Below are 23,929 nucleotides of genomic sequence, written 5' to 3' on the forward strand. Positions count from 1 at the left end.
CCTGTTTAGTCTACTGTACTGTTATTGTCATCCACAAGCACAGCACTAATATTACAATGTACACGGTCACTGCAAAGATGACCCGAAATACATCTTAATTCAAAAATAGACATTGTTACATTTCGTTTGTCTCACCTTTAATTTGAGAAATGATGAGAGGAAACAGCTCAATTAGCTCAAATGTGTAGCTACATAGCTAACATGGCTAACATAACAGTGATTCTGTGCTATAGAACAGCTCAGTGACGTCAGGGACTGTCCGATTTTACTTTTATAGACAATACCTTGGGTGACAGTCCATGCAGGCCAACCAGCTAGACACGCAAGACACAAATAAAAAGAGAATAAAATAAAAATGAAAATGATGAACTTTGCAGATTCAGGATTATGTAGTGACAGCTGTTGGTATTACCTTTTCCAGGTGATGGTCCAGATCTGTTTGCGACAGCTGAACTAGAGAGGTTACCATCATGTTCAATCTGACAACATGAACTGTTGAAAGACAATTAAAGCACGTTACAAAGCTGAATATGATGTAATGCAGACTGACTCAACCAAAACTGAAATCAGGACGATAATAGAAACATAAAGCAGATACTTACCAGGTATTTTGTCTGTAGCTGGGAGTGGAGTGATTTTTTTTATAAATGAAAGACAAAAATAGAGAGATCTATCAGTGAATTTACAGTAGGTGGTTAAAAACTAAAGACTGGTGGCAGTTATGAGTTAATTAAGTGAAACTTTTGCTGCAAATACCTGCATTAATATTCACTCCACTGCTCCTATACCCCTGAAACTCAGAGAAGAGAGTGAATTCGTAATCAGTTCCAGCAGTGAGAAACGAGACGGTGTAAGTCATGGGTCCCTCTCCATAAGATGCTGTGATGTTTATCTCCATGTCATCATACTGGAGAACAAAGGCGTCGGCACTGCTGACCCTGTCCCACTGCAGCGTGATACTGGTCGTATTCTTTTGGGTTAACATGAAGTTTTCTGCATTCGGAAGATCTGGGACATAACAAAAAAGATGAATAACATTGTTTTCAATTTATCTGTTCAAGACAGAACCTATTTTCTTAAATCATATATTACTGTTTCCATTTCAGTGTCACACGAAGAGGACAGGACTTATTAGACTGTCATCCATACTGACAAATCACATCCTACGTATCAAGATGAAGCATGACATATCCGTTCTAACAAAACGGCAGATAATGTGGGATCAGGAAAAACATGTAGGTACGTCATCTGACAGAGTGACGGCTGGGATTTATCTAATGATCTTAACGTAATTCATCTAGAAAACATCATCAGCTACACTAATGATGTTATGCTTATGTCTTTAGGTTTCCAAGACCATATATTATAAACCTTTCATCTGTCATTACAAGATTGAGTAATTCAAAAATATAAATAAACCTTGAGTGGAATTTATTTAGATGAAAATTTATGGTACGCAATATGAATTTCCTTTGGAAACCAGTTATAATGCTGTTACCACTTTTGCTACTTTTACGTAGAGGAAGTATTTTAAAGTAAAATGCCCAGCACTGTGTGTACTGTATAAATGTTATGTCATTATGTAGTTTCTAGATTACATTTGACATTACATACATTACCTGCTGTGTAGCAGACGAATGGGAAACTGAGGGAACAGTTTTCACCCGACCACAGTCCTACATCGCTGAATGCTGTGGTGACACATTCCTCCACACTGGAATTTGACTCTCCTTCAGCCCAGTGACGAAACAGTGAGGTGCTTCCGTCAGACCACACTTTGTCCCAGAAGAGACCGATCCACACTGAATCCCCAGAGGTCAGGTTGGCGATAATGGCATTTTCTGCGTTACTTCTTACACTGGAAGAGAGACAGCAGCATGTGCACGAGTGAAGCACTTCACTTTATGAAACAGTATCACAACTGTGGCTACAACAATTACAACATGCTAGTCTAAATAACAGGTTAAAAATAATCTGGTTGCTAAAGATAGCAGCAACACAATGACACACTTAATCTGGTGACATTAAAGTGCAGTACCTAAAAATGGAACCAGGTTTTTTCTGTCATACATTATCTGTGTTAATCATAATAATTCATTTGATAAATTGATTTAATTTTTTTACAAAGTTCCACACTGTAAGATCCAATAGCAACCCTGACTTAAATAAATTAGTTAACTTTGCTTGGTTATCCAGCAATATACGTAAAGTAGGATGGAATGATGAATGAATGAAATCTGTATAAATCATGATTAATTATTATCACTATTAATCATGATTAATCGCCATGACAAATTGTCTTAATCTATCTACTTTTAACATTTGGGTGTAACAACATGCAATATTTAATATCAGGTGGCATGATTGGAGCTACTGTGCCGTGAAATCCAATTAGCAACAAGTTCATCCCGGAATAAATGGAACAAAAAAGATGAGTCATGGGTCAAAGGTAGCCAGGAGGTGGGGCTCTCTGGTAAACTGTGATACTATTTATGTCTAGTTTTACCACATTATCAAATGTGTTTCTTTTGAAACGTCAGCATTGGTTAGCATTGGCATGGCAGATTAACTCAGTCCTCAAGCATCTACAGGTAATCAAGCGGTGTAATACGTAGTACGATTTTTATCGCGTAGCATCTGCTTCTTTTTCATTCATTCCTACTGTACCTGGCCAGATCGACATAATTCTTTCTGCAGTATTTCTGTGCATCTGTCCAATTTAGAGGCTGCTCAATCTTCACAAACGAAGTGTCGTTCAAGTCTGCACACAGGTATAAAGATGCAAAGAATTAACTCATGCAGCCATGTGTCTGTAATTATTAACAGAGCCAAAACATTACTAACAACATTTTTTACTTGCTTTGAAGGATAAATCCAAAGTCTGCACTCACCACTGTAGCAGACAAAGGGTCGTTTGGAATCACACCCAGCATCGCCCCATTTACCCTGTGCGATGACATCACCAAATAATTCCACACACCTATTTGGTCCTCCCAATGGATAACCATAGTCCCAGTTTTTGAATTGTCTCTCATCTTGACTGTAGAAAATGCTGTTACTTAAGGACCATCTCCAGCCATTTTCCAGGTCATCAGAGAGACCAATCCAGGCTTGGCCTGTTGAAGAAGATGTTCAGCATGAAACCATGATCGTTACCTGAAAATGATGGAAAGATACCAAAGATGCTGTTGGATGTGCTACCTGTGTAATCTGATGTTGTGTCCAGAACAGCAGTGATCTCCTCAGTGTTTTCAATGGTTACCAGGTCAGTGTAGATATCTCTACAGAATATCTGCGCTTCGGTCCAGTTCAGCGGAATGCTGACAAAGTGGTAGTCTCGGGTATGGGCACCACTGATCACCAGTCCTATACAAAATACGTTGTTTTGAAATTCTCACTATGAAAAGAGACTGTTTCTTATGAAAAAAAGATTAAAAAGGTTAAGGTAAATTGAAACACCAATATTCTGACATAAAGTTTTAAGTGTTTAATGGCTTGATGGCATAAACAAAAGCAAGAATTTGACTGTTATTCAGCATTTACCATTTTTCTTCAAAACAGGACAAAGCAATGAGACAAATATGTATAACAGTGTATATTTGGTTTGTTGTCCCTACAGTTTGTGCGGTTAAAAGTTTGTTGAAACATACTTCATAAAAAAACACAAGTTAAAATAAGCAACACCAACCTGTGAGCACAAACATGACAAGCCTGTAATCCATAGGTTTAACCTGTGAAGGAAAAAAATATACTTATAAAGTTTATTACATTACATCTAGCATTTAGTTTATAAAACAACAATAGTATTTACTCACCATTATGTGAAATCTGCCTTACTGCTCCAAAAGTCAGGACTATGAATGTTGCTGTTTACCGACTATGCATGTCAAGCGTGACAGTTGAGTACGTGTTTGACAAATGTCACTGCTCATCTGCTGTGCCTCTACCAGTAATGGGTGTACTATAAGGAAGAAAGAAAGAAAAAAAACTTTCATGACACGCAACAGTGGAGGATCTAGAGACAAATATTCTAATTATGTTTGAGTGAAACCCTGTACTGTACTGTACTGTGCCAGCTTATTGCTAAATAGTACAATTTCATTGAATATCATTGTTTGTTTGCTGCTTACCTTATTTAACTATTTAAGCTATTTTCTAAAATAATTAATTACACAGGAAAACATTATTTAAAAAAAAAGCCCTGTTTTTTTTGTCTTTTCTTTTATTTCTGGTGCATGCTAGTTAAGTTCATTTAAAACAAAACAAAACAAAACAAAACAAAACAAAAAAAACCCCAAAGCAAAACACATTCTTCTTCTTGAGTTACACACTTGAGGCTATTGTACACTTCACAAATTCAAAACGTAACTTGTACTGGATGCATACTTTTTAAATATTGTAAGGTGAGCCAACAGGTTTGTGAAGTTACATGAGGGAAGGTTTGTGCATTAGAAGATAAATTCCAAACAGGAGTGTCACCTGTGCTTACTTTAAGGCAGTACTTCTCAAATAGTGGGGTGCAGGGAGGTGCCAGGGGGGTGTGTGGGACGTCCAATAAAATATGGCACGCTGGACATAAGTGTACCACTGCTGTAATGCTTAAATGATAACAAGCCTCCAGTCACTAGGTGGCAGCAACTCATACAGTGGTTTGTACAGATAAAAATATACATGTTATCAGGTTCTCAATAGTATTTCAATTTACGTGGTGTGAGTGGGGTGGGGGGTGGGGGGGTGTAGGGCGTGACATTTCTGTCCCCAAGGTGCATGACAGAAAGTTATTGAATCACTGCTTTAACGTGAGTCTCCTCAGGCTCCAAAGCTCAGTCAGAAATGCACCTTCTGACCAAAACTGAACTTGGGAGGGTTTCAGATAAACATACTGCTCAGTCAGTATGCTCAGTCAGAAATGCACCTTCTGACCAAAACTGAACTTGGGAGGGTTTCAGATAAACATAACATCTTGGTACTTCGTGATAAAATCCTGTTCAACAAATTATTTGAACCTTTTCACAGATTCAGTGATAAAAGAGCCTGGCCCTGTGACTCGTGAGAGCCTTTTAGGCATTTCAAGATGTTTTGGAAACTCCCTTGCAAAGTCAAAAGTCACAACTGAGTGAGACAGGTGCTTAGTCATGTGAGTAGGAATGCATCAGTGCAAAAACAAAACCTGTTACTTTATTCCCTCTGACAAAATGAATGGTGGAATCTACATTGCAGAAATTATGATGACCAGATAGAGTGTTTTCTAGAACAACAAGTGCATCTGTAATGGGTGTGTAAACAGACATCCCATGCGAAGCTGCACATATAGACACCAATGATACACGGCTATTTTAGCAGGACAATTTAAGTCCTCATACTGTACAAATGACAGGACAGTGGCATCCTACACCAAGGCCTACAATCTGGATATGTATTTTATTTAAAATATAAGCAACACATTATAAAGTGGAAGGCAACATGTTTATGCCACCAAAATAAATATCACTCAAAGTAAATTAAGCAAGAAAGATTAGATTTGTTGTTGATTTCTGCAGTAAAATATAGTTAACAAAGATATAGGTCAGTAAGTCTTCAATTGTCTTTGTTTATATTTTAGGTGACAATGTGGTTGTATTTTTTCTTTATATTATAACAAAGGGAACTTTTCTTTTTCCAAAATTAAATAAGGAACTTTTAAAATGTATATAAATTACCAAATCCTTTTGTTGTAATTGACATCGGTACCAGCAGAGGGTGCTAACGTTGGCATTAATGCTGGAGCACATTTATAGTAACAAATACTGTATTAAATTAATTAAAAACAATATTTAAAAAAAAAGTCTTAAAACAAATATGACTAACTGGTACAAAACCATTCATGGCTTTAAAAATAACATTTAAATTATAAACACTCCCACTTGCTAAATATATAATTGAATACTATGTATATGTGGGCCAATAAGTAGGGCAATACTTTAAATAGGCGCTGAAGACACTGATTTATGCTTGTAATTCCGACTATGCACTTTGTAACAAAGGCATGATACTAAGAGAGACAAAGAGAAAGAGTGAGAGGGAGAGCAAGAGAGTGAGAGAGGAAGTAAGAGAGAGAGAGTGTGCGCGCGTGTTCAAGCTCGCACACCTTGCACGTCGTATTCCGGGAAAGTGCGCCTGCGCCACAGTGTGGAAGCACATGCTGCATTCACGGCAAGACAAAAATACGCACACGATAAAGATAAATCATTAAATTGCTTCTTTCTTTCTGTTTTTTTTTAGAAGTGACTCTTTATATAGGAGTATTTATTATTTTTATATTAATGGCTGTATTGTTAAATTATTATTATTAATACGTTTCGAATATGCTGATTTGAAAAACAATTAACGTATGCTAACGTTGACGTAGTTACTTAAAATGTCGACACAAAGTCAATTATTAGAATATATATAATACAAGTATCAATGTCATAAAGGAGGGGATTCTACACATTTATCATCACTAGCTGTTTTAAACCTTTTAAAAATGTTTTATTTTATAAATAAATATTTTTTCCTACTATTTAGTATCTATCTGCATGTTTTTTAAACAGTTATTCGAATGTTTTCCTGAAACAAAATACAACTGCTTTTTTATACTGATCCGAAAGTGTCATCTTAATTTCTAACGCCTTTGAAAAGGGGTATTTATATCAACAATCTCGTATTTTAGGTTTAGACGTCATCCTTAAGTTAACAGACTAAATCCTTTTTAGTTTTAACATAAAGAGAAGTCGACCATGTTTACCTTAACGCAGAGATGAAATTGTTGGTAAAACAATAGAAACAAATATTAACTTCTATATACACCATGTTTCGAAAGAGCTTCAGCGGGTTTGACGAAAAGGTTTCACGTAACTTGTTGTTGTTGATAATGTCGGTGACGACTGCATGCATTTACATCTTATGCTGTGTTAGTTTGTTCGATAGACTACTGGTGAACTTCTTAAACACATACCTAGACAATAAATGAAAAATATTATAAAATACAACATAATATTACTCAGCCGAGCTGGTCGACGATGCAACAGCAGACCTTTTGCCAGGACCCAGGAGGAAAAACACAGGTGTGATGGCCTTGTTCCATTAGGGTGTTACATTTATAGGCTGCATGCTGACTCACTGTCTCACTGGTGTGAAACAAAAAAAGAGTTACAGTTAATGTTGTCAGCAACAATAATTGCACCTGTGTGCTATTCTTCTGCACAAACAATATAAAAAAATTCTGCTAAGACACAAAGGCTAAACAGCAAAAAGGAAAATAGGATACAATAACACGATTAACATTATTATCAACAACAACGACGACAATAAAAAGAAAAGGAATGTGGATGCAATCTCGACTGTGCTGAGTTTCCTTGAGCACCTGAACGCAGCACGAGAACTCCGGAGGAGAGTGAAAGAGAAGGAGGAGGGGAGGAGGATGTAGAGGAGACAGACCGAAGGGAAGCAGCATGAAGAAAATACCCGGTATCTAGGCTGTGAGACGGGAGAGCATCTCTTTTTCTCTCGCTGATTTCAAGAGAACTGAAAGCGGTGGATGTGAGAAAAGGATGGAGGAGAAGAAGAAAGAGTTCCTTTGTGGGGTGGTAGAAGGTAAGAACGGCCGACTGAAGGTCTGACCTCCCATAACATCACGTGTTATTTTTTAATAGACCACCGACTGACCTACATTTAAGACCCACCAGCTCTTGTAAGGGGGGCGTGGGAGTGGGGTAAGTGGGATTGAAGGTGAAGATGTGCTGGTGATCAGCCAAGCTCAGAGTGATAATCAGACAGACTGTGAGTGCCTGTTTCAAAGGCTGCTGTTTCTGCAAGGAAATCCTCTGCTTCGAGGCTGGTGGTAGTAAAATAAAAAAATAACAAAACAAACAAAAATAAAAATAAAAACACGATGATGATTGGATGATAGTTATGGTAACAAATATGCAGAAGAAGATGCTACTGTGAAGATAGTGATTATGGTGATGATGATGAATTGGTTTTTGGCTGACAAAGCAATTCAAAAATGCTTCAGTATAAAGTGACAAAGGATGTGTGGAAAACGAAGTCTTGTAATAATCACAACAATTAACATAGAAACATTAACTGGTTCAGTGACAATCATGAATTGCTGGTAAAGTAAATGTACATTTAAGGACAACATGCTCAGCGATCCATTGATAATAATCAACAGCGTTTATACTTATATTTAAGCAATGTTTGTCCACAAAATCAGAAATATAAGCACAAGTGTAAAAGTTCCTTTACCGATATTATAATTTTAAAAAAATGGTTCCATCATTTGGGGGAGCTGTGTTCTGTTAATCAGGATTTTTTTCTAACCATTACAAATGAATTAAAAAAAAAATCAGAGCAAATTTTTCCCCAAACCCATTAAAATCATTAAACTAAAATGATTAAAGGAATTTGGAAACTGTTTAAAACTCATGTGTACATTGTTTATCCACACATTTGATGTTTTTAAACCAATGTCGCATTTAGAACACCATAACCAGGTAAACGCCATAGCTAGACAAATGTACTTAAGACGTAACACAGTGGTTCCCAACCACTGTGCTGTAGCATACCGGTGTGGCATGAGAGATCATCAGGGGTACAGTGGAAAATTATACAATATGGGTTAAACAAAGAGATGTGGTGCTGTCCATGGTGTTGACAGACGGGTTACATTAAGAAAATCTAGCTGGAAATATGTGATAATAACAACAGGTAATATCAAATGGATTTTGGATTTAATTACTTAAAGAAACAGGTATAGATTTGTGATCTTATACTTGTGTGTAATGTTATATGTATACAGTACATTTGTATATCTGTATAGAACCCCTTGCTTTGCTTTGTGCTGGGGCAGTATGCACTTTAAGTGCTTTTCTTTCACTACAGGGTTCTATGGGAGACCTTGGTCTATGGATCAGAGGAAGGTTCTCTTTCACTGGTAAGTCCTTACAGAACCTATAAACTAGTAATCACTGCAGCATTTGTCTACAACCCTGCATGTAATGTTCCGTGTACATGGCTTGCGATTAAAGGCTTCATACGCATCGTTAACTTTGCAGAGTTGATGCTCTTGTGCTCACACGAGCTCAAGAGTCACTGATCTGACATATTTGTGCCAAAGTCACAGCAGGCTTTTTTAGATCCTGTGGTAGATCACAGATCATACTGAAGGGGAGACACCAGGAGGCGAAGAAGGGAAAACAACGATTCATTCAACATAAACACGTCATTTGCCGCTGTATGATGGCTGCAAAGGCAAGACTACCGTTTGACTGAAATAAAGTCAAGTCCCCTTAAACTGAACAAGACAATGACAGTTCTCGTCAAGTTCCATTAGCAGACACAAAAGACTTTGATGATGACAGTACTTACAGATATTCAGATACAGATATTATTTAAGTCAACATACAATTAAACATACATTTATGTATGTTTATAAATGTATATATATAGTATACACACATACACACACACACACACACACACATATCTATATATATCTACATATATGTTTAGGTATATGTATATATTAGGCCTGGGCAACAATTAAACATTTTAATCTTGAGTAACTGCAGTGTTACGCAAATTTCAATAATCAATTCAAAAGTATAGTATAGTGCATTTAAAACTATATACATATAAACTGTATATAAACTGCTCTCAACCATAACATTACCAGTCTATATTCAGTACTAAATGTCCCGATGTGAGGTGAAGCACAAAAAAGTTCACAGCTAGAATTTAGTGTAAACACTGCGCGCTGACAGCTAAGGCTGGTGTTAGCACTCCAAAGTGACAACAGCTTACACCAGTGATGCTGTTGTGCTAATTAGACTGCCCCATGAGAAACCCAAGCTGCCCGAGGAGCTGTAGAGGAGAAGACGGGGGGGGGGGCCCTAGCTGGAGAGATGCCATAACAAGAAGTCTTTGTCATAATGGGAAATGGATGAGTTAACGGCACTGAACGGACATCAGAAGGAACAGCTAGTGATGAATTTTGGTGTTCAAAGACACAAGGATGAACTCTCCTCTGTACCTTTACAACTTGAAGGACCTTGTTTACACAGTAAAAATTGCTATTATTTATGACTGGACAAGGGCCGTTTGGAGGTAGGATTTTGCAAGAGTTCAATTATCTTCTGGTTCCTTTGATAATAAAAGAAATAATTTAAAGATATTTGCATTAACCCGCAGTAAAAAATAATTAAGTTGATGTGATTATAATGTTAAGTTGCCAAGCCCTAGTATAAGACAAGACCAATTTCCAATATTTTTACAAAGCTGAGTTTCATTGAAACATTTTTTAGGTACACGATATAAAAGTATGTGTATATTAATCTAACTTGGTCCCCAAAATCATCAGTTTAACTCAGCTTAGGTGAAGCAACAATGAATACACCCCAAAAGTAAAAAATATTATTTTTAGTATTTTGTGTGACCAGCGTGATCTTTGAGGACAGCACTAAGTCTTCTAGGCATTGATTGAACAAGTTGGCAACATATTACAACATCCAGAACAATGCCTTTTAGTGCCTGGATGCTGGACAGAGAATGATGTTTAACTTGTCTCTTCAGAATCCCCCATAGGTGTTCAGATGGAATCAGATCAGGAGACAGACCTGGCCATTCAATCACCTTCACCCTATTCTTCAGAAATGCAACAGTTGCTTTAGATGTGTGCTTTGAGTCATAGTCATGTTGGAACAGTGCATGACTACTAAGGGCACGAAGTGATGGCAACATCTTCCCCTTTAATATAGAGCAGTACATCAGTTCATGGTACCATCAATTAAATCCAGCTCCCTGACACCAGCAGCACTGGCACCACCAGGTTTCACTGTAGGCACCATGCACTTTTCTTTGAAAACCTCACTTTTGCAATGCCATACAGTTTTAAATTCACCAGTTCCAATAACAGTGATCTTTGTCTCATCGCTCCAGAGTTTAGAATCCCAGTAGTTTTCATCTTTTTCAGCATAGGTCCTGGCAAATCCATGCCGTGGTTTTTTTGTGCATGGGCTTTAGAAGAGGCTTTCTTCACGGACGATACCCATGCATGCCATTCCTCAGCAGTGTGCACCGTAGTATGTCACGGTGAACAGTCAATCCAGTTTGGCTTTCTGCCTCTTTAGCTAACTGCAGTGTACATGTATGGCGATTTCTTTTCCAGGTTTTGGAACATTTCTGTTCCTTGTGGGCACATGCAATGGGAAGGTTTCTTTGTAAAATAATGCCATTTTATAGTCACCTGCCTGGTAGACACCTCTTTGGTGAATAATCTCCTGGTGGTTGAATTCTTGCTAATTAGAATTCCCTAGTTTTAAGTTAGGCTTGTCCCCAAAGACTTTAAATTGGGTGTACTGATTGACTGCAACATGGGCTCGAATAATTTTGCTAGGAAAATAACTATTTTGTGAGAGAAAAGTAACACATCTTACTTGCACTCAATGGCTGACATTTGTGGCAATATGTCAGTGTATTGTTCCATAGTAAATGTTGTCTCTGAAAGGAAACTACAGGTTTCCTGAGAAATCTGTGTGTGTATATATGTGTATATATATACTGTATATATATATATATATATATATATATATACTGTATATATATATGCTGTATATATACTGTATATATACTGTGTATATATATATATATATATATATATATATATATCTCCTTTCCATAAATACATGGAAAGGTTGCTGGGAGCTGTTTGTTGCTACACAACCAGTGGTGACAGCTGTCTCCATCCCAGGAGAAATATTGTTTCCACTACCCTTAGCTTTCGCTGGTCAAACTAAAACATTTATGAAACATTTTCCATCAGTGTTATATATCTTACTACAGACTCTAGCCACAACAAGTACTCAGCCGCATACTAAGGTGATATTCTCTGTAGTGCATCTGTTTTGTCAAGTGCTTTTTGGAGAAACCATTATGATAAATCTGACTCAGACACTTTGTGACTGAAGTAAAGCCAAGTGAGCATGTGGGCTCCAGGATTATTAATAGATTTGCTTTTCTAGACTCAAGCATGGGGTGAAGGCAAAAAATTCTATGCCGTGTGAGTGTTGCATAAGTTTGCCAGAGTGAGGCTGTAGATGTGTGTACAGGAGAACTGTATGTGTGTGTGCTAAAGAGAGGTTTGCTGTCTTTGTGGAGACAGCTCATTTACCATCTGGTCAGAAAGTGAAGCACAGAGAAAGTGAGGATGTGTGTGTTCTTTTTTGTTTCTGCTGCACCTTCACACATACAGTATATAGGTCAACATTCTTATAGACCTACAGAACTGTACTGCTATACTAAGGCAGGGATGATATGAAAATCCTATATCAGTCAAAGAAAGCTATAAATCTACCCCCCCCCCCAAAAAAAAGATTAAAAGTGCAATACTGTATCTACTATATGTGTGATTTTGTGAGATCTTATGCTGCTATCAATCCTGCTCCTACCTAGTACTATTGTGTGTACTATTTATAATTCAGGAGGTCATTTCCTGTAACTCTAGAGGCCATGGTCGATACAGTAAATCTATTTTCTTTGCTGTTTGTTCTTTTTATGTTTTCTCTCTTACACCCCCCTCTTCCTACTGTCATTGTTATTTAATCTCTCTGTCAATGGCTAATCCAAAACTACTGACATGTAAACAAGATGATGTATAATTAGAAGCCACTACATAAATTAGGTTTGTTTAATTTCATGCAAAGATAACCCAACACAGAGGATTAAATCACTTTGGATGTGTTTGGAATTGAGTGAGTGATAGAAATCAATCTGCTGCTTAACAAAGTATTTGTCCTGGTGTAAATGGGCTTTGTAACCATTAGAGAGTTTTTTTTTTATCACATGCCCTAGCTGAGGTATAGAACCGAAAGCCTTCTGGTGACTGGCAGGAAACCTGCAGTAATACTGGACCACATCAACAGAAACATCAAAAGAGAAAATACAACAAAATGGCAGCACTCCTGCAGATGACATCATTTACCATGGGCAACCATCAAAGGGTTTTTCATATGTGCACTCTCTAGATTATAAAAAATGTGTATTTATCAAATTGTCCACTAGAATAGTAGTTTAGCAAAGAGAAACCCATGAAGTTGAATATGAAACAAAAAGGAAGGGAATCAATAAATGAATTAAGATGAGCTACATAATAGAAATATGAGGAAATAATATTAAAACTATATCGAAAACAAACAGCACAGATCTACAGTAGTCCATAGTAGGAGAAACAAAAAACCTTTAGGTTTGGATATTTGAAACCTACGAAAACATCACTGCTCTTTTGCACACTTTGTTATTCACCAGGATGCAACAGTGGGGGCTGAACACTTACCTGTACGGTCCCAAAGATGACCTCAAACACAGACTGTTGTGGAGAGAAGTCTATTCTCCTGAGGAGGAAGGTGAGGACAAACCATTCAGTCATCTGTCACCGAGTTTATATAACGCTACATTGTAGAAGCGTTTTGTGATTGATGCTATTGTACTGTGTCTGTTTGGACTGCACGATGTTGGTGATTTCACAATGCATAAAGGCAGGAATGTCACTTGCATCACCCCATGTTTTTGTCAATGATTTAGATATAAGTAGGTACGCAAGTGTTAGACCATAAATTGAAAGTTTAAAATGTCATTAGCATTTGTAGTGTATTCTCATTGTGTCAGTCGTGGCGACTTTTATTTTCATTGTATTCAGATTTATAGATTTAAAACCACCTTGAGTTGGCTGCTATACTAGTTGGCTGGAATACAAAGTGGAATGGCATTATATTAAATTTCCAAAGAGACAGTTACAATGGATTACTTGAAACTGTTAAACTAATTAGACATTCAGGTATCAAGCGGCTGCCCCCCCCTTTACTTGGTCATTAGGTAAAGAGTTTTATTTTAATTTCTTCGATTACTGTCTGCAATATATGGTGGTAACTCAGTGTTATTTTTCTTTTCACCCCTCCTTTCAGCTCAGCTACGTACCCTCATAATGGAGGCCCAGTCGAGAGGCTTGAGGTTTGTTTATGCCCTTTCTCCTGGTCAGGACATCGTCTTCTCCTCCGCCTGTGACCTTACACTGCTCAAACGCAAACTAAGACAGGTATGCAAAGTGTCCTACAAATAAAGACTGAAAAGAAAAAAACAACACATAAAAAATAACAAGTGCTTGTTTGTGATTGCGTTTTACAAGAAATAGTCAAACAATAAATTAACTACTTATTACTTTTTATTTGTCTAAGATTTTGTTGTTACAACTTCCAAAGTGAATTTAACCTTTAGGAGAGTGGCCCTGAAATGGGGTCCTGCTGTTTGCTCTTTGACCCACGAGCCACCTATTTGCAGACCTAACTTGTACTATATTCTATTGCATTGTATGTGCATTTGACTACCCCTGCCTCTTACAATAATAATAATAATAATAGTAATAATAATAGTAGTAGTAATAATAATAATAATGTTAATATATCAAGTGTGATATCAAGCAGGAAATGGTTCCAAAATACAAAAACAAGGTTCAAGTGAGATGAATAATTTTTACTGTAATTGTATTGTTGTTAAGCTCTATGTCTATGACTTTATCTCTCTTCATGGTCAGGTATCAGACCTGGGTTGCCAGGCATTTGCCATTCTGTTTGATGACATTGATCACTCCATGTGCCAGGCCGACAGCGAGGCCTTCTCTTCATTCGCTCAAGCTCAGGTCACTGTAACCAATGAGATTTATCGGTTCTTGGGGGAACCTGCTGTCTTCCTCTTTTGCCCAACAGGTAATACTAGAGGATAGACACATAGTGTTTTTTAAAACTTCTGTGCACCCTAAATGATGGGAAAAAATAAACCAAATGTTCTATCTCTCTTCTCCTGTAGAATACTGTGGTTCTCTGTGTTCTCCCAGTGTATCCAAATCTCCTTACCTTCAGACTGTTGGAGAAGAGCTGCTGCCCAACATCACAGTTATATGGACAGGTGGGAAAAAAACCCAGATAGTCTCTTGTTTTGTAATGTGTCGTCAGCTGAGAGCCCACACATGCACTTCTGAGAACAAAAGAATCATTTTGTTTTAGTTGAACGTCCACCAACCCACACATTAAAGTGCAGTGGAAATGAATATGCACGCATGCACGCACACACACACACACACCTACGCATGCTCCCGCTCTCAAATCTCTATTTTTCCATCAGTGCACACTGCAAATTAAGTCGCTAATTTATCACATGAATTGCTGCAGTTGCCATTTGTTATCACCACACTTTCGCTAGGTTTTCTTGGATCTCATTTGAATTTCAAAGCATAATCCATTTTGGTTTTGAAGTTTGTCCTAACACACTGGTTTGTCTAAATGACTAGAAATGGGTCACAGGAATTGTTGTTTGGATGTGGACTGCTTAATCCTTAAATTATAACAGCGGGGTTTATTCCCAAAACAGACACTCGATAATCGGAGAGAGCTTTTACTGCCAGTGCAATTAAGTATATGCAGCTTTTTATATTACTGATAACATAATGCATTAAACTATTTAACTTAATCAGAAATATATGGTACCAGTAAATGAACAGTGCACCACTGGACTGTTTTGACAATTGAACTGTGCAAAAGTGAAAAGGTTTTGTAACAACATGTATAAACCATGGATCACAATCCCTTCTGATCTTTCTATTTACCTTTGGTTAGGTGTGATTCTTCTTAATAAATCTTTTTTTTATAAAGTAGATATTTTAGAGATGGGGAGAAAGAACAATCTCTGTGATTACTTCCTTGCTGTTGCTCTCTGAATCCTTAAATGTTTTGGTTTGGTTCCACTTTTTCACAGGCAGCAAGGTCATCTCTCGAAAAATGTCTGTAGACTGTCTGGCTGAAGTAGAGTCTGTCCTCCAGCGTCCACCACTCGTTTGGGACAACCTGCATGCTAATGACTACGACTCCAGACGCCTCTTCCTGGGGCCTTTCAAGGGTCGAGAAGCTCGGTTGAGGAGCCACCTCCGGGGGTTGTTACTCAATCCTAACTGCGAATTTGAAGCCAACTACATTCCACTGCACACACTGGGGAGCTGGTACAGATCTGGAGCGGAGGAGGAGAGAAAAGGTGAAGGCAACGGCAGAAGTAAGGCAGATGGAAGGCATGAGTATGAGACAGAAGTTGTCCTGAGTCAGTAAACAGAAATATTCTGTGCCAATGAACACTCATGTATACTTCACTGGCAGGGCCTCTGTGGAAATATTTAAAAGTCAGTGTTGTTTGGAACCAAAGCATTTTAGCATCGGCCAGAAGATTTGACTAACATCATCTTCAATTACTGAAAAACCCCACAACAACACACATTCAGCTCAGGAAGATAAATCTGCACATTTGTTGACTGACAGGATATCTGTTGTCCTGAACAAAGTCACAACAACACACATTCAGCTCAAGAAGATACATCTGCACATTTGTTGACTGACAGGATACTGCATATAAAACCTAATGTCAGAACTCTATAATACTAGACTGGGATGAGCTTCCCATTCATATTTATTGAATCTAATTTACCCTGACAATAAAAACAGAGCAGAATTTGACCAGGGACAGAAAAGAAGAACATGGAGTTTGGATAAGAAAAACAAATTGTAGAGAAACCACTGTTGATGTTGTGCTGCAGGGTCAAGAGAGGGAAGGAGAACCTGTGATGGAAAATGCTCTGTGTGATAATGGAAATAATTAAGAGAGAGGAGTGTCCCTCTTTAGAGGAGTACACAGGCTGAGGATTTAAAGGAGGAGAATAAAAGTGGGGAAAGGAGGGAGTTGAAATGATTCCACTGTCATGTGTAATTAGTACTGCGTAGAGTTTGGAAATCCCTGGTGTGGTCAGCATTTATTTGGTCACTTGACACCAGAAACACAATAATGTCTCAAATCCAATGACTCTAAGAAGCTAATTTCTTTTTGTTTCTTAGTTGTTATCATTCCATATTATTAATTCCACAGTTTAGAAGTTGTTTTTTTGACATCCTTCCATATTATTAATTCCACAGTTTAGATCATGCAAAACAGGAGTCAAAACACACACTTTGACTCTCTGTTCGAACAATATATAGATAAAAAGTCACATTTAGGAATATGGTCTTTTTTGTAATAAGCTTCATCAATCATGATTAATTAGTCACAATTTATCTTAATAAAGCCACATCTGCCGTGTGATTAAAGTTTTACCCAAAGGTAGTCTAAATGATAAGGATTATTAGCTATACTTATTTAATGACAGTGTATTAATATATATATATGTAAAATATATAATAAAAACATGCTGTATGTCCTGTAGATGAGGAGAGTGAGTATTGTCCAGACAGAGCTCTGTCTGCTGCACTCCATGACTGGATGGATGAACTAAACCAACCCCTCCAAGCAGGTACAGAGAACTATTTGCATCATAACATTATTGTTCAGTTCCCACTAATGTTTTCCTTTAACTTTTAACAGTAATATCTATGTGTTTTAGGTAGACAGAGCTCACGAGCAGACCACCGTTCCTCAACGGCGTCGTCGGTGAGGTGCAAAACACCCGACAGCCCCTCCACATTCAGAGTGACCAATGTTGTGGCCAAGCTCCCCGTCTTCCCGCTAAACTCCAGCTCACCCCCGTCATCACCCACTAAGCTCAAGGGAGAGACAGGTGGGCACGATGGGGAGAAGAAAAGGTCAAAGCAATCTTCTCAATCCAACCCTCAACCACTAGGACCCCGGGAAGCTGGTGGCAAAGGACACAAAGTCCAGAGTCGAGGGGTCTGTGGTGGCAAGGGCCTGCTGAGTGAGGCTCAGGTGCGGCTGCTGGTTGGCCTTCATTATCTTCCCCATGAACATGGCCCGTCTGCACAGAAACTGCTCCAGGATCTTACCTGGCTTAAATCAAACTGCCAGTTAGTGAGTGCTAACAGTAAAAAGGCTCCTCAAAAGGTAAGCTAATGGGATATTTTAGCAGGTTGCATATTTAAAATATCCAAAAAATTAAAAATTAGTTTTTTTTTCCTACAGATGGATGAATGGCGTGGCAGGGCCACCGGGTTCATGACTCTGTGTGATGAAATTGCACAGCTCCACTGCAGCGTGGTGGGTGGGGCTAATAGGGCCGTACTCTATGACCTTTATCCTTATGTGTGGGACCTGAGGAACATGGCCCTGGTGGCAAAGGCCTTTGTATACTGGCTGGGTAAGGACACACAAGAAGTGGATCAGATGTTTCTTCTAGTCTGCTATATTGTAACATTTTAAAGAAAAGTACATAACCACATTATCCAAAACCCATACATATAGTAATTGAGTTTTTTATGGTCCTGTGGTTCTATACTGTGAATGATCTTTGTTAATTCTAGCCTCACACTCACACTCACACTTATTCTGCTGATTCAGATGGCCGAGTGTTGGGTGACAGCTCCACCCTAGGCTCCTGGAGGAACTGCTTACACTGTAAGTAGACATAAAGTGACACTCATCTGTCCTTCATTATGTCTCAGCAGCTCCAGCTCAATGAAGAACACCATCAATTGCGGTATTCATGAAGTAGGGACAATAATAATAATATGGAAAAAAATATAATATATAATAACTCTACTATGACCATTTGCCATTTGCAGTGTAAACTGCCCCGACCTTTTATTGGTAATGACCACATGCTGTTGCCCCTACCTGATATGATGTGGTTGTTTTTCTATCAGGGTGTGGGAAGACTTCTGGAGCAGATTTACCAGGGATGGAGTCAGAACCATGGGTGTTCAAAGGCGGCGTGTCTGGAGAGGTGCAGGTAAAACTGACTGTCAGTATGATAAACATAAATCTAAATAAACATAAACTAATTCAGAAACAGATGCAAAACAATCTGGTAGATCATTGGTTCTCTTTTTGGGATTGGGTAGCTATTACCAGGGGTCAAAACAAGGCAATTTGACTAAATTTCAACATTTTCATTATTTGTACAGTGAGGTAGCTGAACTGTAATTGTAACTGACCTCTAGTTTTGCAGGAATGAAATCCAACACAGGTTAAAGAGCCATAGCATGGTATTAATGCAATACCATGAGAAACATGACTCTTGCTTACAAATGCTTAGCCTTAGCTGAGGTTCTTGTTTAAGTTTTTGCTTATGCTTGGGAAATGGAATTAGGTCTTTCATTGAAATCACCAAATATCTCCTTTTACTCTTTACCTCATGGCTGGATATTCAAGACAATGACAAAACTACAGCCTTTAAAACACCTCTGAAAGTCTGTATGTGTTTTGTGTGTATATTATTAATTAAATATACCACAGCTATGTTACATATTCTTAACTGATCCATTAACAGCTGTATGTTCTGAAATCAACCTTGTTTGTGTGCTTGTGTTTGTGTGGAGTGTAGATGCTTCTCCCTACAGGCAGCAGCAGTGAGCTCTTCAGTCATCCTCCCCCTCTCTTCCCTACATCTCGACTCTACAACATCAGGCCTTACCACAGCAGGGACAAGGTCTCACTCTCTTACTTACTAACACACACACACAGACACGGACAGAGGGATATTTCTCTATAACATTGATCATGACCTGTGTGGCCTAATTTCATGTGGAAACATGATTATCTGATATTTATGTAAAGCTAAATTAATGATATAAGAGAATTAGAGAAATAGAGGGAACACACTGATATAATTAACAACAGACATCTCCCAGACTGATGTAACTTCCTACCTTTGTTTAGATGGAGTTGTATCGTATGGTCCGCCAACTTCAGTTGAGGATTAAAGGTGGCCCAGAATCCAGTTTTGCTCACCCAGATGTCGTAGGGGACCGGTGGGTGTTTGTCATTTCATCACAGGGCTAATCACTGTGACTTCATGTTAGAAATGCTGTTAGCATGATGAATTACAAATGCTGTAGAATCAAAGGAAAAAATAAATCTATTAAGAACAACATTCACTTAGACATAAGAATGAACAGATTGAGTTTGGCAGCTGGAGGTCAAACACACACGCACTGTTTATTATGAGTCAGAAGTTAAGTTGCAGACTCACGAACTGTGACTGGTAAACAGAGAATTAAGGTCATTCCTCTTTCATGGTCTCATCTTTTCATTTCTGTAGCTGCCTGGGGCCATGCCTGGCCATGTGCCCAGAGTACAGTTTCATCCTGGAGGATGAGCTCGGTGTGTGCGGATGTGTGCTGGGCATCTTAGATGTCCGTTCATTTGCCAAGCGATGCCAGGCCAGCTGGATACCTGCCATGAGAGACAAATACCCTCCTAAAGGGGGCAACACGTACCCCAACACACAGGTGATTGATGATGAGCAGAAAAGACTAAAAAGGATTAAATAAGTCTATCTAATCTTTTCCTTCAAAACCCAGGGCCATTTTAAACCTTACGTACTTCACACAAACGATATACAAAGAAAACTATAACTACTTATGTCAAAGTGTTGAGGAATCAACACCTCATTTAACCTCATTAAACATCACCATATACAAAAATGCCAAAAGCAAACAGCAGTTAACATTTCTGGTCACACTGAGACAGCTGTGTGAGATTAATCAGTCAAGCCTCCTCTGTGCGTCACTGTGCACACTGACTCTCTGACACAGTAGGACAGATGACAGTCTTTCACACTCATTAACAGGTGGAGAGAACATTTCTGTTTTGAGAAATGACAGGACTTACTTTTTTGGACAATGAAAATTTACCGGCTGTGGGTTGATACAAGAACATAATCAGAAATCAAAGGTTTTCGGCAGTAATTAGTCCATAAATGAAATCTGACTAATGTGCTGCTAAATTTAACAACTATTTATCAGCTGACTAATTGTCTTGACACTAATCATGGGCTTCATCCCTGTAAAAATGAACCAATTATCCCTTTATCAATGTGAACTGATATATTTTGTTTGTAGATGAGGAGATAACATTTTAGAAAATGTTTTAGCAATATGCAGTATCGTGAGATCTGAAGGTGCAATTTGTAGTATTGCACAAACCATCCCTGGTCCCTCGAATGTGTCCCTTTAATGCCCTCAGGTGGCAGCTGGTTGCAACTGCAGCAGCTGCCTTAGTTCTTTAACAACAGATTAACTACAAATGTCTTTTGTCTCATCTCCATACAGGACCTGATCCAGATGATGGAGGAGGACCAGGGGGAGTACCCGGACTCCCTCCTCTACCACTTCCCCTCTCAACTAAGACTGGATGCTCTGCCTGAACTGGTGGACGTCAGCGTCAGCAGAACCCTGCTCACCGCCCTCCTCACTGCTCTCAAGGCAAATGGTAAAAACACTAAGAACGTTCAGGCTTAATGTAGTCTTTTGTCGTGTTTTTATTTATTCTCCCACATACTTTGAAATATATAAATATAACAATTGTCTAATAAGAAAAAACACTAACCACGTGCACAGTGCATTCATGACACCTACTTTTTGAGTAACTTCGTCACGTTTCTTTCCATGCTGCAACTGTCAGATACATTTATACATTTTTGATACATTTTAAAGGCACAGGAGAGAAGCGTGACGTTGACGTAAAACCACGTTCACCTAAAGTCTATATATAGTGCTGGGTTCCAGACAACTGGGATATTGGTACAATAAATTGCTAATTAGCATATGTGCATTATTGAATTTGTTTTTGAAGAGGTGCTGTGTGGTCCAACAATGCAATCCATTTGCGTCACTATTCACTGTTTAAGACAATCATTGTTAACTTGTCTTTACACTGTATGAAATAACTAAAAACTGCATGGCGTTTATGCGAAATTGCTATTGAAACACGAGCTTATTTTCTTCATTTACGGTTTAGAGTTCTTGACTTCAGAGTTCCGTTCCGCACCTATAAATGCCTTCTAGCGATTTAAAAATGGCGACCGAGTGGATACTTGTCAACGACCAGAGCGGCTACATAAACGCGTTTCTGTCCACATAAGTAAAATAAAACATACACTGACAAGTACCTGGATGCCTTGAAAAGTGTCATCTCTAAATACTTCCTTGCATTTTACGTGTGTCCAGGTTCTCAGGGTGTGTTTTGTGAGGTGCAACCAACTGACCGTCAGAGGCTGGAGTTTTTGACCAAACTGGGCTTTCTGGAGATCCTCAGGGGAGAGGCCAGGAGCAGAGAGGGAGTGGTGCTGGGGAGGCTCATCTAAACAGAAAACAAAGCACTTACATGGTCACACACAATCGAACACACTTGCAGCACACATACACACGCGGTGGACTCCAAAAGCAGGGAATTGTAGTTTTTCTGCCAGAAAAAAAGTTTTTTGTTTTTTTTTTTGGACTCTTGGATTTGTTTGTCTGGCAGTAATGAAGATAAACCCATGTATTTCTTAGGGATTAACACAATTGCAAAATATGCATTGTATGTAAACATTCAGAGTTGTTTTAAACTGTCTAAGATTCCACCCAAATTGTAAAGGTTTAGCCACTTTATAACACAACCAGCAACACAATTGGCTTCACATGGGCGTTATAATCAATATTCCAGATATCAGTCACATGACTAAACCTTTTTAAAAAGGTAGTTTGGTGGTTAAAAAAATACAAAAAGAACAACATTTAACTTTGCAATTTTTATAAGTTCCTTATTTTATGTAAAATGTTAAAAATGTAAAATTACATGTTACATTTTTATGTACACATTTTGATTTTCTCTGTGCTACATGTTATTGCTCAACCATTAGAAAACATTTTAACATAAAGAAATTTAAAAATTTAAATACAGTGCCACTGTATTTCTCTAAGATGATATGAAATAACCCTTGATAATAAGATACTTTACCCTTTAATGTAAATGTCTTTAACTTCTTAACTGTTTTTAACTTAACTAAAAATAACATTTCTTTTGCTCCTCTTCTGCTGGTAAAGTTGTCCATACCGTAGTTTGGCATCACTGTTTACATTTGGTTATTTTAGATGAATGTTTACATGCATGATTGTGTGGCTAGCCACAAAGTAAAATTACTTGCACTGACGAAAACACCGACATAAACATATCATCTTAAAAAATGCCTGCAGAATGGCATTTTCAATGAAACTTCCAATAGGCTATCAATAGCCAACATAGCCATAATGTCTTAAGAAAAAATAAAACATGACTAAAGGAATAGTTAACAGTAATACAACTAAATTAAACAACTGCATGCACATAAGTCGTCAAGACACACACACACAGAAAAAAACTTTACAGTGTCATAAAGATTCTGTGCATGTAATTGTACAATAAACACAGACTTATCTGAAGTTTACACTTAGAGTTAGTTTGTTGGGTTGAATATGAATAGATACCTCTGTCTCACTGCAGCACACTCACTGTTAGGTGCAAAACAAGTGTTTGGTATTAACATGTGAGTACACTTTGTATGAGAATAGCAACAGATTACAGACGTGTGATTCTGCCTTGACTTCAAACAACAAGAAAAACACAATAACAAACACACACACACACACACACACACATACAGAGACAATATAAGAAGCACAACAACAATCACCATCGAGTCTTCAAGTGAACGTTTGTAGATCAATGAATGTTTAACAAAAAGACAACTGTAGTTTTGAATTTTTCTCTCTTTTGTTTGTAACGCTTGATTGGCCTCTGACCTGACAGCAGTTTTGTACGTCTTCATCTGTTTCCAACCTTATCACCACTGTCTGAAAAGTACGTTATAACAAGAGTCTAGACCCAGCAGGAAAAAATATTTAGATGTAAAAAGATCCAACGTGATGATATAGGGTAGAAATGCATGATGTAAGGATTTTGTTTTTTTTATAGTAAAGATGTTAGTGCGTGTTACCGAAAGTAGTATAGATGTTGTCACATTTGATAGTCTCTGTCAAAAATGTGCTGAAGGCCCTGTGGAAAAAGAAAAACAATAGCCTGTGGCTAAAATAATATGCATCAACCAAAAAAAAAAAACCCAAAAAAAAACAGC

At 38.0% G+C, this 23,929-nt stretch overlaps 2 protein-coding genes across 8 annotated transcripts; one reads left to right on the forward strand and one right to left on the reverse strand.

Annotated features, from left to right (window-relative positions):
* Positions 1 to 125: 125 nt before the first annotated feature.
* LOC103383867 (C-type mannose receptor 2) lies at positions 126 to 14,750 on the reverse strand. 6 transcript variants are annotated; one of them, XM_008317219.3, is made up of 14 exons: positions 14,615 to 14,750; positions 13,993 to 14,137; positions 13,352 to 13,409; positions 7,055 to 7,148; positions 3,816 to 3,961; positions 3,689 to 3,731; positions 3,202 to 3,366; positions 2,892 to 3,116; positions 2,668 to 2,761; positions 1,620 to 1,858; positions 757 to 1,008; positions 603 to 620; positions 413 to 492; positions 126 to 314 (listed from the first exon to the last, which is right to left on the reverse strand). In XM_008317219.3, exons 5-14 carry the CDS (start codon positions 3,816 to 3,818, stop codon positions 249 to 251), a joined length of 1,185 nt encoding a protein of 394 aa, XP_008315441.1. In that variant the 5' UTR covers positions 3,819 to 3,961; positions 7,055 to 7,148; positions 13,352 to 13,409; positions 13,993 to 14,137; positions 14,615 to 14,750; the 3' UTR covers positions 126 to 248. The 6 variants fall into 6 exon arrangements, with proteins under 6 accessions (XP_008315441.1, XP_008315448.1, XP_024910772.1 ...); XM_008317226.3 differs by having other exon boundaries at positions 7,022 to 7,148; XM_025055004.1 differs by lacking the exon at positions 7,055 to 7,148.
* On the forward strand, positions 7,160 to 23,925 carry LOC103383859 (protein O-GlcNAcase). 2 transcript variants are annotated; one of them, XM_017034580.2, is made up of 17 exons: positions 7,160 to 7,614; positions 8,905 to 8,956; positions 13,324 to 13,421; positions 13,980 to 14,110; positions 14,606 to 14,777; positions 14,878 to 14,976; positions 15,823 to 16,095; positions 17,309 to 17,395; positions 17,486 to 17,940; positions 18,019 to 18,193; positions 18,394 to 18,450; positions 18,699 to 18,784; positions 19,379 to 19,483; positions 19,714 to 19,805; positions 20,096 to 20,285; positions 21,108 to 21,267; positions 22,005 to 23,925. In XM_017034580.2, the coding sequence occupies exons 1-17, from the start codon at positions 7,572 to 7,574 to the stop codon at positions 22,139 to 22,141; spliced, it is 2,412 nt and encodes an 803-aa protein (XP_016890069.1). In that variant the 5' UTR covers positions 7,160 to 7,571; the 3' UTR covers positions 22,142 to 23,925. The 2 variants fall into 2 exon arrangements, with proteins under 2 accessions (XP_016890069.1, XP_016890062.1); XM_017034573.2 differs by having other exon boundaries at positions 7,160 to 8,956.
* The last annotated feature ends 4 nt before the right edge of the window (positions 23,926 to 23,929 follow it).

This window comes from Cynoglossus semilaevis, chromosome 1, assembly GCF_000523025.1.
Source record: "Cynoglossus semilaevis isolate Cse_v1.0 chromosome 1, Cse_v1.0, whole genome shotgun sequence".
In the NCBI taxonomy this organism is placed as follows: Eukaryota; Metazoa; Chordata; class Actinopteri; order Pleuronectiformes; family Cynoglossidae; genus Cynoglossus; species Cynoglossus semilaevis.

What these genes read in the sequence shown, in the direction of transcription:
- LOC103383867 (XM_008317195.3), bottom strand. Translation starts at nt 3,932, where the DNA reads ATGAGCAGTGACATTTGTCAAACACGTACTCAACTGTCACGCTTGACA. An exon ending in AATTATGTCGATCTGGCCAG is followed by an intron (nt 1,859 to 2,667) that starts GTACAGTAGGAA and finishes TCTCTCTTCCAG; the next exon opens with TGTAAGAAGTAACGCAGAAA. An exon ending in TGGACCATCACCTGGAAAAG is followed by an intron (nt 315 to 412) that starts GTAATACCAACA and finishes TTGCGTGTCTAG; the next exon opens with CTGGTTGGCCTGCATGGACT.
- LOC103383859 (XM_017034573.2), top strand. Translation starts at nt 8,805, where the DNA reads ATGTTATATGTATACAGTACATTTGTATATCTGTATAGAACCCCTTGC. An exon ending in TCAAACGCAAACTAAGACAG is followed by an intron (nt 14,111 to 14,605) that starts GTATGCAAAGTG and finishes CTTCATGGTCAG; the next exon opens with GTATCAGACCTGGGTTGCCA. An exon ending in CTTACCACAGCAGGGACAAG is followed by an intron (nt 19,484 to 19,713) that starts GTCTCACTCTCT and finishes ACCTTTGTTTAG; the next exon opens with ATGGAGTTGTATCGTATGGT.